The 13,666-nt window shown below is 39.5% G+C and overlaps 1 protein-coding gene across 1 annotated transcript in view; it reads left to right on the forward strand.

The window, feature by feature from the left end:
• Positions 1-13,666, forward strand: part of DHRS11 (dehydrogenase/reductase 11) — a 312,134-nt gene that overhangs the window by 295,173 nt on the left and 3,295 nt on the right. The window contains exon 6 of the mRNA XM_053706834.1: positions 11,239-11,304. Within this exon, the coding sequence (XP_053562809.1) occupies positions 11,239-11,304 (66 nt within the window). The remainder of the gene's footprint in view (positions 1-11,238; positions 11,305-13,666) is intronic.

The following is a 13,666-nucleotide window of genomic DNA, read 5'->3' on the forward strand; positions in this document are numbered from 1 at the left end:
ATGACAGAGGTATTATCTAAATTGCCTGAATTAAGAGGCAAGCGCGATAGCTCTGGGTTAAGGACAGAGCGCGCTGATGATGTGAGAGCCATGTCTGATACTGCGTCACAATTTGCAGAACATGAGGACGGAGAGCTTCATTCTGTGGGTGACGGATCTGATCCAGGGAGACCGGATTCAGAGATTTCTAATTTTAGATTTAAGCTTGAAAACCTCCGCGTATTGCTAGGGGAGGTATTAGCGGCTCTGAATGATTGTAACACGGTTGCAATTCCAGAGAAAGTATGTAGGTTGGATAGATACTTTGCGGTACCGGTGTGTACTGACGTTTTTCCTATACCTAAAAGACTTACAGAAATTATTAGCAAGGAGTGGGATAGACCCGGTGTGCCCTTTTCCCCACCTCCGATATTTAGAAAAATGTTCCCAATAGACGCCACCACACGAGACTTATGGCAGACGGTCCCTAAGGTGGAGGGAGCAGTTTCTACTTTAGCTAAACGTACCACTATCCCGGTGGAGGATAGTTGTGCTTTTTCGGATCCAATGGATAAAAAATTAGAAGGTTACCTTAAGAAAATGTTTGTTCAAACAAGGTTTTATCTTACAGCCCCTTGCATGCATTGCTCCTGTCACTGCTGCTGCGGCATTCTGGTTTGAGTCTCTGGAAGAGGCCATTCGCACAGCTCCATTGGATGAGATTATGGCCAAGCTTAAAGCACTTAAGCTAGCTAATGCATTTGTTTCTGATGCCGTTGTACATTTAACCAAACTAACGGCTAAGAACTCCGGGTTCGCCATCCAGGCGCGCAGAGCGCTATGGCTTAAATCCTGGTCAGCTGGCGTGATGTCTAAATCTAAATTGCTTAATATTCCTTTCAAAGGGCAGACCTTATTCGGGCCCGGCTTGAAAGAAATTATTGCTGACATTACTGGAGGTAAGGGTCATACTCTTCCTCAGGACAGGGCCAAATCAAAGGCCAAACAGTCTAATTTTCATGCCTTTCGTAACTTCAAGGCAGGAGCAGCATCAACTTCCTCCGCTTCAAAACAGGAAGGACCTGTTGCTCGTTACAGACAGGGCTGGAAAACTAACCAGCCCTGGAACAAGGGCAAGGAGGCCAGAAAGCCTACTTCTGCCCCTAAGACAGCATGAAGAGAGGGCCCCCTATCCGGAAACAGATCTAGTGGGGGGCAGACTATCTCTCTTCGCCCAGGCTTGGGCAAGAGATGTCCAGGATCCCTGGGCATTGGAGATCATATCTCAGGGATATCTTCTGGACTTCAAAGCATCTCCTCCACAAGGGAGATTTCATCTTTCAAGGTTATCAGCAAACCAAGTAAAGAAAGAGGCATTTCTACGCTGTGTGCAAGACCTCTTAGTAATGGGGGTGATCCACCCAGTTCCGCAGACGGAACAAGGGCAAGGGTTTTACTCAAATCTGTTTGTGGTTCCCAAGAAAGAGGGAACCTTCAGGCCAATCTTGGACCTAAAAATCTTAAACAAATTCCTAAGAGTTCCATCATTCAAAATGGAAACTATTCGAACCATCCTACCCATGATCCAAGAGGGTCAATACATGACCACGGTAGACTTAAAGGATGCCTACCTTCATATACCGATTCACAAAGATCACTATCGGTACCTAAGATTTGCCTTTCTAGACAGGCATTACCAGTTTGTAGCTCTTCCCTTCGGGTTGGCTACGGCCCCGAGAATCTTTACAAAGGTTCTGGGCTCACTTCTGGAGGTTCTAAGACCGCGAGGCATAGCGGTGGCTCCGTATCTAGACGACATCCTGATACAGGTGTCAAGCTTTCTAATGGCCAAGTCTCATACAGAGATAGTTCTGGCATTTCTGAGGTCGCATGGGTGGAAAGTGAACGTGGAAAAGAGTTCTCTATCACCACTCACAAGAGTCTCCTTTCTAGTGACTCTTATAGATTCTGTAGAGATGAAAATGTACCTGACGGAGTCCAGGTTATCAAAGCTTCTCAATGCTTGCCGTGTCCTTCATTCCATTCCACGCCCGTTCAGTGGCTCAGTGCATGGAAGTAATCGGCTTAATGGTAGCGGCAACTGGACATAGTGCCATTTGCGCGCCTGCATCTCAGACCGCTGCAATTATGCATGCTAAGTCAGTGGAATGGGGATTATTCAGATTTGTCCCCCCTCTGCTAAGTCTGGACCAAGAGACCAGAGATTCTCTTCTCTGGTGGCTTTCTGGGTCCATCTGTCCAAGGGTATGACTTTCGCAGGCCAGATTGGATGATTGTAACAACAGATGCCAGCCTTCTAGGTTGGGGCGCAGTCTGGAACTCCCTGAAGGCTCAGGGATTATGGACTCAGGAGGAGAAACTCCTCCCAATAAATATTCTGGAGTTGAGAGCAATACTCAATGCTCTTCTAGCTTGGTCTCAGTTAGCAACACTGAGGTTCATCAGATTTCAGTCGGACAACATCACGACTGTGGCTTACATCAACCATCAAGTGGGAACCAGGAGTTCCCTAGCAATGTTGGAAGTCTCAAAGATAATTCGCTGGGCAGAGTCTCACTCTTGCCACCTGTCAGCGATCTACATCCCAGGCGTGGAGAACTGGGAGGCAGATTTTCTAAGTCGCCAGACTTTTCATCCGGGGGAGTGGGAACTTCATCCGGAGGTCTTCGCTCAACTGATATCATCGTTGGGGCAAACCAGATCTGGATCTCATGGCGTCTCGCCAGAACGCCAAGCTTCCTTGTTACGGATCCAGGTCCAGGGACCCGGGAGCGGTGCTGATAGATGCTCTGACAGCCCCTTGGGTTTTCAACATGGCTTATGTGTTTCCACCATTTCCGATGCTTCCTCGACTGATTGCCAAGATCAGACAGGAGAGAGCATCGGTGATTCTGATAGCGCCTGCGTGGCCACGCAGGACCTGGTATGCAGACCTAGTGGACATGTCGTCCTGTCCACCATGGTCTCTGCCTCTGAGGCAGGACCTTCTAATTCAGGGTCCTTTCAACCATCCAAATCTAATTTCTCTGAGGCTGACTGCATGGAGATTGAACGCTTGATTCTATCAAAGCGTGGCTTCTCGGAGTCGGTTATTGATACCTTAATACAGGCTCGGAAACCTGTTACCAGAAAAATTTACCATAAGATATGGCGTAAATATTTATATTGGTGCGAATCCAAGAGTTACTCATGGAGTAAGGTTAGGATTCCTAGGATATTGTCTTTTCTACAAGAGGGTTTAGAAAAGGGCTTATCTGCTAGTTCGTTAAAGGGACAGATTTCTGCTCTGTCTATTCTTCTACACAAAACGTCTGGCAGAAGTTCCAGACGTTCAGGCTTTTTGTCAGGCTTTGGCTAGGATTAAGCCTGTGTTTAAGGACTGTTGCTCCGCCGTGGAGCTTAAACTTAGTTCTTAAAGTTCTTCAAGGTGTTCCGTTTGAACCCCTTCATTCCATTGATATTAAGCTGTTATCTTGGAAAGTTCTGTTTTTTGATGGCTATTTCCTCGGCTCGAAGAGTCTCTGAGTTATCTGCCTTACATTGTGATTCTCCTTATCTGATTTTCCATTCAGACAAGGTAGTTCTGCGTACTAAACCTGGGTTCTTACCTAAGGTAGTTTCTAACAGGAATATCAATCAAGAGATTGTTGTTTCCATCATTGTGTCCTAACCCTTCTTCAAAGAAGGAACGACTTTTGCATAATCTGGACGTAGTCCGTGCTCTGAAGTTCTATTTGCAGGCAACTAAAGATTTTCGTCAAACTTCTTCCCTGTTTGTCATTTACTCTGGACAGAGGAGAGGTCAAAAAGCTTCGGCTACCTCTCTTTCCTTTTGGCTTCGTAGCATAATACGTTTAGCCTATGAGACTGCTGGACAGCAGCCTCCTGAAAGAATTACAGCACATTTCCACTAGAGCTGTGGCTTCCACCTGGGCCTTTAAGAAATGAGGCCTCTGTTGAACTGATTTGCAAGGCTGCAACTTGGTCTTCACTTCACACTTTTTCAAAATTTTACAAATTTGACACTTTTGCTTCTTCGGAGGCTGTTTTTGGGAGAAAGGTTCTACAGGCAGTGGTTCCTTCCATTTAAAGTTCCTGCCTTGTCCCTCCCATCATCCGTGTACTTTAGCTTTGGTATTGGTATCCCATAAGTAATGGATGACCCGTGGACTGAATACACTTAACAAGAGAAAACATAATTTATGCTTACCTGATAAATGTATTTCTCTTGTAGTGTATTCAGTCCACGGCCCGCCCTGTCTTTCAAGGCAGATCTAAATTTTAATTCAAACTCCAGTCACCACTGCACCCTATGGTTTCTCCTTTCTTGTCTTGTTTCGGTCGAATGACTGGATATGACATGTGAGGGGAGGAGCTATATAGCAGCTCTGCTTGGGTGATCCTCTTGCAACTTCCTGTTGGGAAGGAGATATAATCCCATAAGTAATGGATGACCCGTGGACTGAATACACTACTAGAGAAATAAATTTATCAGGTAAGCATAAATTATGTTTTCTTCAACAAAGGATATCTAAAGAATTAAGCATATTAGATAATATAAATAAATTGGAATGTTGTTTAAAGATGCATTCTCTTTCTGAATCATGAAAGAAAATTTTGGGGTTTAATGTCCCTTTAAACATTTAATTCTATTATCAATTTCACTTTGTTCTCTTGGTATCCATTGTTAAACACTAAACCTAGGTAGGCGGATAGGATCTTAGTAGTGTTCACGTATCTATAGTGGTCTATGGTAGCAGTGTTTGTAACTATGTATAACATTGCTATAAATTAATGTTGCAAACACTGCTGCCTTAAACAGCTATAGATATGTGCACACTCCTAAGATCCTATCAGCCTACCTAGCTTTAGTCTTCAACTATGGATATCAAGAGAACAAAGTGAATTTGATAATAGAAGTAAATTGTAAAGTTGTTTAAAATGTCTTGCTCTATCCAATAAATTTAAGTTTAATTTTGATTTAACTGTCCCTTTATATTCAGTACCTTATCATTTTCATATCTTGCTGGTGGTACACTATACCTTGCTATTGGGTAATAGCATTGCAGGAAAACGAATCCAGCGCCAATAGGGAATTCCACTTTCTTTACAATTCAATGGGGGGTAGTTATCAAGCCGTCAACCTCAAATACGCTGGAATTCCGCAGCGTATTTGTGGCGAGGCTGATTCGCCTTAGTTATCAAAGGCTAGAGACCGTCAAAAGTAGAATTTTGTGACGTAAGCTTCAATCCACCGGACTCAGTCCGACACAGATCGATTCTTACGTCACTCCAGATGTTCCGCACACAAGTGCGGCACAATCTGACTACTTTTGCTAGTTATCAAAAAACTAGCAGGTACGCTCGGCACTTTTACGGCCCAGCGTACCTGGTTTTCATAGGAATCAATGGGAGTCTGACCATAGCGAAAGTAGAAGTTCGCTGCTGCCAGACATCCCATTGATTTCTATGGGAGATGTCTGCACCTAACACCCTAACATGTACCCTGAGTCTAAACACCCCTAAGCTGTCCCCCCCTACACCGCCGCAACTAAATAAAGTTATTACCCCCTAAACCGCCGCTCCCGGAGTCCACCGCAAGCTACTCTATACATATTAACCCCTAAACCGCCGCTCCCTGACCCCGCTGCAACTATAATAAATGTATTAACCCCTAAACCGCTGCTCCCAGACACCGCCGCAACCTACATTATACCTAGTAACCCCTATCCTGCCGCCCTCTATAATAAAGTTATTAACCCCTATCCTGCCGATCCCGCACCTCGCCGCAACTAAATAAATAGTTTAACCCCTAAACCGCCGCTCCCGGACCCCGCCGCAACCTATATTAAACTTATTAACCCCTAATCTGCCCCCCCTACACCGTCGCCACCTATAATACATTTATTAACCCCTATCCTGCCCCCCCCCTACACCGCCGCCACTGTAATAAATTTATTAACCCCTAAATCTAAGTCTAACACTAACCCTAACACCCCCCTAACATAAATATTAATTGAATAAATCTAAATAAAATTTCTCTTATTAACTAAATTAATCCTATTTAAAACTAAATACTTACCTTTCAAATAAACCCTTATATAGCTACAATATAAATAATAATTATCATTAAATAAATTATTCCTATTTAAAACTAAATACTTACCTGTAAAATAAACCATAAGATAGCTACAATGTAATTAATAATTACATTGTAGCTATTTTAGGATTTATATTTATTTTACAGGTAACTTTGTATTTATTTTATCTAGTTAGAATAGTTATTAAATAGTTATTAACTATTTAATAACTACCTAGCTAAAAGAAATACAAAATTACCTGTAAAATAAATCCTAACCTAAGTTACAATTAAACCTAACACTACACTAATTAAATTAACTACAAATAACTACAATTTTTAAAAAATATTACAACAATATCAGCCAATAGAATGAGAGCTCAATCTGATTGGCTGATTCAATCAGCCAATCAGATTTTTCCTACCTTAATTCCGATTGGCTGATAGAATCCTATCAGCCAATCGGAATTGAAGGGACGCCATCTTGGATGACGGCCCTTAAAGGAGCCTTCATTCGTCGGTAGTCCGTCGGGAAAGAAGGATGTTCCGCATCGGCGGGATGAAGATGGATCCTGAAGAAAGAAGATTGAAGACCCCGCTTGGAAGATGACATCGCCCGGATGGAAGACTTCTTCAGCGCCGCTTGGAAGATGACATCGCCCGGATGGAAGACTTCTTCAGCGCCGCTTGGAAGATGACATCGCCCGGATGGAAGACTTCTTCAGCGCCGCCTGGAGGATCACTTCATCGGATGGAAGACTTCTTCAGCGCCCCTTGGAGGATCACTTCTGCCGCTCCGGATCTCCTCTTCAGTTCCATCGGTGGCTCGGCTGAGTGAAGACGACTCAAGGTAGGATGATCTTCAGGGGTGTAGTGTTAGGTTTTTTTAAGGAGGGGTTGGGTTAGATTAGGGGTATGTGGGTGGTGGGTTTTAATGTTGGGGGGGGGGGTTGTATTTTTCTTTTACAGGCAAAGAGCTGAATTCTTTGGGGCATTGCCCCACAAAAGGCCCTTTTAAGGGCTGGTAAGGTAAAAGAGCTTTGAACTTTTTTTAATTTTGAATAGGGTAGGGAATTTCTTTATTTTGGGGGGCTTTGTTATTTTATTAGGGGGCTTAGATTAGGTGTAATTAGCTTAAAATTGTTGTAATATTTTTTAAATGTTTGTAACTTATTTTTTTATTTTTTGTAACTTAGCTTTTTTTATTTTTTGTACTTTAGTTAGTTTATGTAATTGTATTTAATTGTAGTTATTTGTAGTTAATTTATTTAATAATGTAATGATAGTGTAGTATTAGGTTTAATTGTAACTTAGGTTAGGATTTATTTTACAGGTAATTTTGTATTTCTTTTAGCTAGGTAGTTATTAAATAGTTAATAACTATTTAATAACTATTCTAACTAGCTAAAATAAATACAAAGTTACCTGTAAAATAAATATAAATCCTAAAATAGCTACAATGTAATTATTAATTACATTGTAGCTATCTTAGGGTTTATTTTACAGGTAAGTATTTAGTTTTTAAATAGGAATAATTTATTTAAGTATAGTGTAGTGTTAGGTGTAATTGTAACTTAGGTTAGTTTTTATTTTACAGGTAAATTTCTCTTTATTTTAGCTAGGTAGCTATTAAATAGTTAATAACTATTTAATTAGCTATTGTACCTGGTTAAAATAAATTGAAAGTTGCCTGTAAAATAAAAATAAATCCTAAGATAGCTACAATATAATTATTATTTATATTGTAGCTATATAAGGGTTTATTTTAAAGGTAAGTATTTAGTTTTAAATAGGATTAATTTAGTTAATAAGAGAAATATTATTTAGATTTATTTAATTAATATTTAAGTTAGGGGGGTGTTAGGGTTAGTGTTAGACTTAGGTTTAGGGGTTAATAAATTTATTACAGTGGCGGCGGTGTAGTGGGGGGCAGGATAGGGGTTAATAAATGTATTATAGGTGGCGACGGTGTAGGGGGGCAGATTAGGGGTTAATAAATTTAATATAGGTTGCGGCAGGATCCGGGAGCGGCGGTTTAGGGGTTAAACTATTTATTTAGTTGCGGCGAGGTGCGGGATCAGCATGATAGGGGTTAATAACTTTATTATAGAGGGCGGCGGTATAGGGGGGGGGCAGGATAGGGGTTACTAGGTATAATGTAGGTTGCGGCGGTGTCCGGGAGCAGCGGTTTAGGGGTTAATACATTTATAAGAGTTGCGGCGGGGTCTAGGAGGGGCGGTTTAGGGGTTAGTAACATTATTGAGTTGCGGGGGGCTCCGGGGGCACCGGTATAGGGGGTAGAACAGTGTAGTTTAGTGTGGGTGCTTAGTGACAGGCTAGCAATAAAGCTGTAAAAAAGCCGAAGAGCAGCGAGATCGGATGAATGATAACTCTCACAGTCCGCTGCTCATTGCCCCGTACTTGGTGCGCGGCTTTTTGACAGATTTATTGATAACTTAGGCGAATTTTTTCAGGTCCGCGGCAGCGATGGTAGGCGAGCTTAGGCGGGCTTATTGAACTGGCGAAGGCAGGTAAAGTAGACGGCTTGATAACTAGGCCCCAATATCTCTAACACAGCATGCAAAGCTAATGAACGAAGACTAACACTGCAGTAAATTATAGCTGCATTAGCTGTCCTACAAAATAAAGTGTGTGAACTCACCAAGACTTCCACCTCCCCTCACAATTAATATTATTTTATATATACACACACATACAGAAATGTAAGCACCATGTGTTACCACACAGTGCGGGGTGATCACACAGCAGGACCGCTGATAGGCTTGCATTTAGTGTATTGTAGGAAGTGTTACTGCCCATTACTAAAGGATCTCACTATCTCTCTAACCAGACTGTGCTCCAGCTCCTCCCACCAGGAGCAGCAGTGTTTACTGACGCATTTCTGTTCTCTGTCCTGGGGGAACTTAGTTCCTCCTGCAAAAATAGTGCAGGAACTCCATTCCCATGCTTTCCCGCTCGATTTGACCCCTAGGCTCCTTCCTGAAATATCTCTACTAATCCAAAATGGCTTCATTTAGAAGCATCACTCCATTTTAAATGTTAAAGGGACATTTTTTCCTTCATTATTCAGAAAGAGCATGCAATTGTAAGCACTTTTTCAATTTATTTCTATTATCTAATTTGCTACATGTTCTTGATATCCTTTGTTGCTAAGCATATCTAAATAGGCTCACAAGCTTCTGATTGGTGGCCGCACATAGATGCCTTGTGTTATTGGCTCACCCATGTGATTGCTATGTCTTCAATAAAGGATACATAAAGAATGAAACACATTAGATAATAGAAGTAAATTGGAAAGTTGTTTAAAATTGTATTCTCTTTCTTAGTCATGAAAGAAATATTTTGGGTTTCATGTCCCTTTAAGTGCCGTTGTAGTGCTGATTATATAGATGCAATATATGTCTTCCTGTGTCATTTTTGAGGGCAGATTGACAGAGTAATCTAATGACACTACACCTCCTTAGCCTCTTGCAACAACATTGCACAAAACCAAGTAGAAACGTGGACTCCTTACAAAACTTAAATGGACAGTAAAGTCAAAATTAAACTTTTATGATTCCAAAAGAGCATGCGAATTTATACAACTTTCAATTTTCCTTCTGTTATCAATTATGCTTAGTTCTCCTGTATCCTTTGTTAAAGAGTAATCATAGGTGTGCTCAGGAGCGTGCACGTGTTCATAGCCATCAGGAGAAAATGCTTAAATCAATCTTATATATAGTTGTAAATTCTGCTGTCATAGAGTGGCTGTAGCATTATATGGCAGCTGTGTTTGCAAGGATGTTTAACATTACTATAAACATTGTTGCATACACAGCTGCCAGATGGCTAAAGACACGTGCACGCTCTTGAGCTCACCTTGAGCTCCTTAACCCTTTGAGTGCTAAGCTGGATTTAATTTTTTTTTCTGTTTTTTACTATTTAAAAAATAATAATTTACTTTTCATTTTCTTTTTCCCAGATCCCCAAGACTTATACCATTGGAAAGGTTAGACGAGGTCTTGGGGGTCTGTAGCTGCTTAGATGCCTGAGATACAGGCTTCTAAGCAACATGCCCCCTTTCCCTATATTTTGTATTGTAAATTTTAAATAAAGTTGCGCGGTGATGTCATCACGTTATTGCGCGTGACGTCACCGCACGTAACGGGAAGCCCGGCGATGCCTGTCACTATACATGCCTGATCGCCGGGGTGGGAGTCAATGGGAGCCCCCAGATTGCTCTAAAGGTGGGTGAATGCTAGCGACGGCTCTGAGCCGTCGTTAGCACTCAAGGTATTAAGCAAAGGATACCAAGAGAACTAAGCAAAATTGGTAATAGAAGTATATTAGAAGGTTGTTTAAAATGGCATACTCTATTCAATCCATATAAGTTTAATTTTGACTTTACTGTCCCTTTAAAGGGACAGTAAAGTCAACATTAAACTTTCATGATTCGGATAGAGCATGCAATTTTAAACAACTTTCCAATTTACTTCTATTATCAAATTTGTTTTCTTGGCATCTTTTATTGAAGAGTAAAACTAAGAAGGCTCATAAGAGCTCAGGAGTGTGCACGTGTCTTTAGTACTCTATGGCAGCAGTGTTTTGCAACATTATTTGTAGCTTTGTTATACAATATTGCAAAACACTGCCTGTGGTAGAGTACTAAAGACACGTGCACACTCCTGAGCTCTTATGAGCCTACTTAGTTTTACTTTTCAATAAAAGATACCAAGAGAACAAAGCAAATGTGATAATAGTAAATTGGAAAACTGTTTAAACTTGCGTGCTCTATCCAAATCATGACCGTTTATTGTTGACATTACAGTCTCCTTTTAATCAGAAGTTGAATACTAAAATACTTAAAGGGTTGTGTTAGATTTTTGTAAGTTCTCTAATTCTAGGGTATCAACCAACTGCCCATCTAAAGTATTATATACCGCTAGTAAGCTTCAGGTGATATTAATCAAAGGTATATATACTGTAAGCCCCAGATGTATTTAGTTTGACAGTTTAAATTAAAATGAAGTCATCAATATATTTACTGTTTATGTAAAAAATAAAAGGTAACTGTAGTTGGATCATCAGATTTATTTATTTTTATATTTATTTTTGTAAGTTTTGCATATAATCTTCATACTGTTTATTCTGTTGTATAGTGCCTGAATGGTGAGGATATTACCAATGCTGTGATATATGTGCTGGGATCTCCTGCCCATGTTCAGGTAGGTATCAGAATACATATGTGTATTGTTTTATATATTTATTTATTTCATTTCTAAGAGACAAGTTTTATTAAATGGACAATAAAGTGAATATTACACTTCCATTATTCAGGCAGAACATGCATTTTAAACAACTTTTCAATTACTTCTGTTCTCTGAGTAGCCTTTGTTTAAAAAAAAACAAACTTACTTAGGTAGGCTTAGGAGCTGTAATGCAGTACTGTGAGCTAACTGCTGATTGGTGGTTGCACATATATGCTGCACCCAATGTATTTAACTAGCTGCCAGTAGTGCATTGCTGCTCCTTCATCAAATGATAACAAAATAATTAAAGGGACAGTCTACACCAGAACTGTTATTGTTTTAAAAGATAAATAATCCCTTTATTAATCATTCCCCAGTTTTGCATAACCAACACAGTTATATTAAAGGGCCAGTAAACTCACCAAATAAAAGTAATTTGGAAAGTTGTTTAAAATTACATGCCCTATCTGAATCATGAAAGTTTATTTTGGACTAGACTGTCCCTTTTAAAGGGACAGTCTAGTCCAAAAAAAATCTTTCATGATTCAGATAGGGCATGTAATTTTAAACAATTTTCCAATTTACTTTTATCACCAATATTTCTTTGTTCTCTTGGTATTCTTAGTTGAAAGCTTAACCTTGGAGGTTCATATGCTAATTTCTTAGACCTTGAAGGCCGCCTCTTAAGAATGCATTTTAAGAGGTTTTTCACCACTAGAGGGTGTTAGTTCATGTTTTTCATATAGATAACACTGTGCTCGTGCACGTGAAGTTACCTGGGAGCCATCACTGATTGGCTAAACTGCAAGTCTGTCAAAAGAACTGAAATAAGGGGCAGTCTGCAGAGGCTTGGATACAAGATAATCACAGAGGTAAAAAATATATAAATATAACTGCGTTGTTTATGCAAAACTAGGGAATGGGTAAACAAGGGATTATCTATCTTTTAAAACAATAACAATTCTGGTGTAGACTGTCCCTTTAAGTAAATTTCAAAATAGAAGGGAACTGGAAACTTGTTTAAAATTGTATGTTCTATCTGACTCATGAAAGAAAAATTTTGGATCCATAGTGTATTTATATATGTGTTTTTATATATTCAGTATATATATATATATATATATATATATATATATATATTCAGTATATATATATATATATATATATACATACACACACACACACACACACACAGTATATACAGTGTATATATATATATATATATGTATATGTATGCGTGTTTATATATATATATATATATATATATATATATATATATATATATATATATATATATATATATATATATATATATATATATACATACACTTGTGTATAAAGAAGGGCACTCAGGATTTTTATAAAGACATCAAATGTTTTTATTTTGACAAATACAAAACTTGTCATAGGTAGAGAATCCAATGTCGACATTTCGGCTCATGTATGAGCCTTATTCAAGACAAAGTTAATCTTAAATTGGCGACATAGCCGTGCTCCCTTACATGAGCCGAAACGTCGACATTGGATTCTCTACCTATGAAAAGTTTTGGATTTGTCAAAATAAAAACATTTGATGTCTTTCTAAAAATCATGAGAGTGCCCTTCTTTACACACAAGTATACAAGTTTCCTTGAGGATTGTACCCAGGTTGATTATACACCGCCAAGGTTGGAGTGCTGGGCTACTGGCTAATGATTTTATATATATATATATATATATATATATATATATATATATATATATATATATATATATATATATATATATATAGCAGTCTCTAGGAATGAAGAGGCACTCACAGGTCTTAACTTTTCACAAAATTCTTCAACGTTTATTGGTTCAGGTCGACGTTTCGATCCATAGCAGGATCTTTCTCTTGTAAAGTGTATCCAGTCCACGGATTCATTTTTACTTGTGGGATATTCTCCTTCCAAACAGGAACTGGCAAAGAGAGCACACAGCAGAGCTGTCCATATAGCTCCCCCTCTAGCTCCACCCCCCCAGTCATTCTCTTTGCCGGCTCTAAGCAATCGGAAGGGTAAAGTGAATGTGGTGTTAGAATTATAGTTTTTATTTTCTACAAGCAAGAGTTTATTTTAAATGGTACCGGTGTGTACTATTTACTCTCTAGCAGATAGGAGATGAAGATTTCTGCAGGGAGGAAGATGATTTTAGCATGTTGTAACTAAAATCCACTGCTGTTCCCACACAGGACTGAGGAGTACATGAGAACTTCAGTTGGGGGGAACGGTTTGCAGGTTAGGCTGCAATAAAGTATGTTCAGTCATTTATTTCTAGACAAGACTGTGATAATGCTAGAAAAGACTGTTAATATCCC

The sequence above is a fragment of the Bombina bombina genome, chromosome 3, assembly GCF_027579735.1.
Source record: "Bombina bombina isolate aBomBom1 chromosome 3, aBomBom1.pri, whole genome shotgun sequence".
Classification (NCBI taxonomy): domain Eukaryota; kingdom Metazoa; phylum Chordata; class Amphibia; order Anura; family Bombinatoridae; genus Bombina; species Bombina bombina.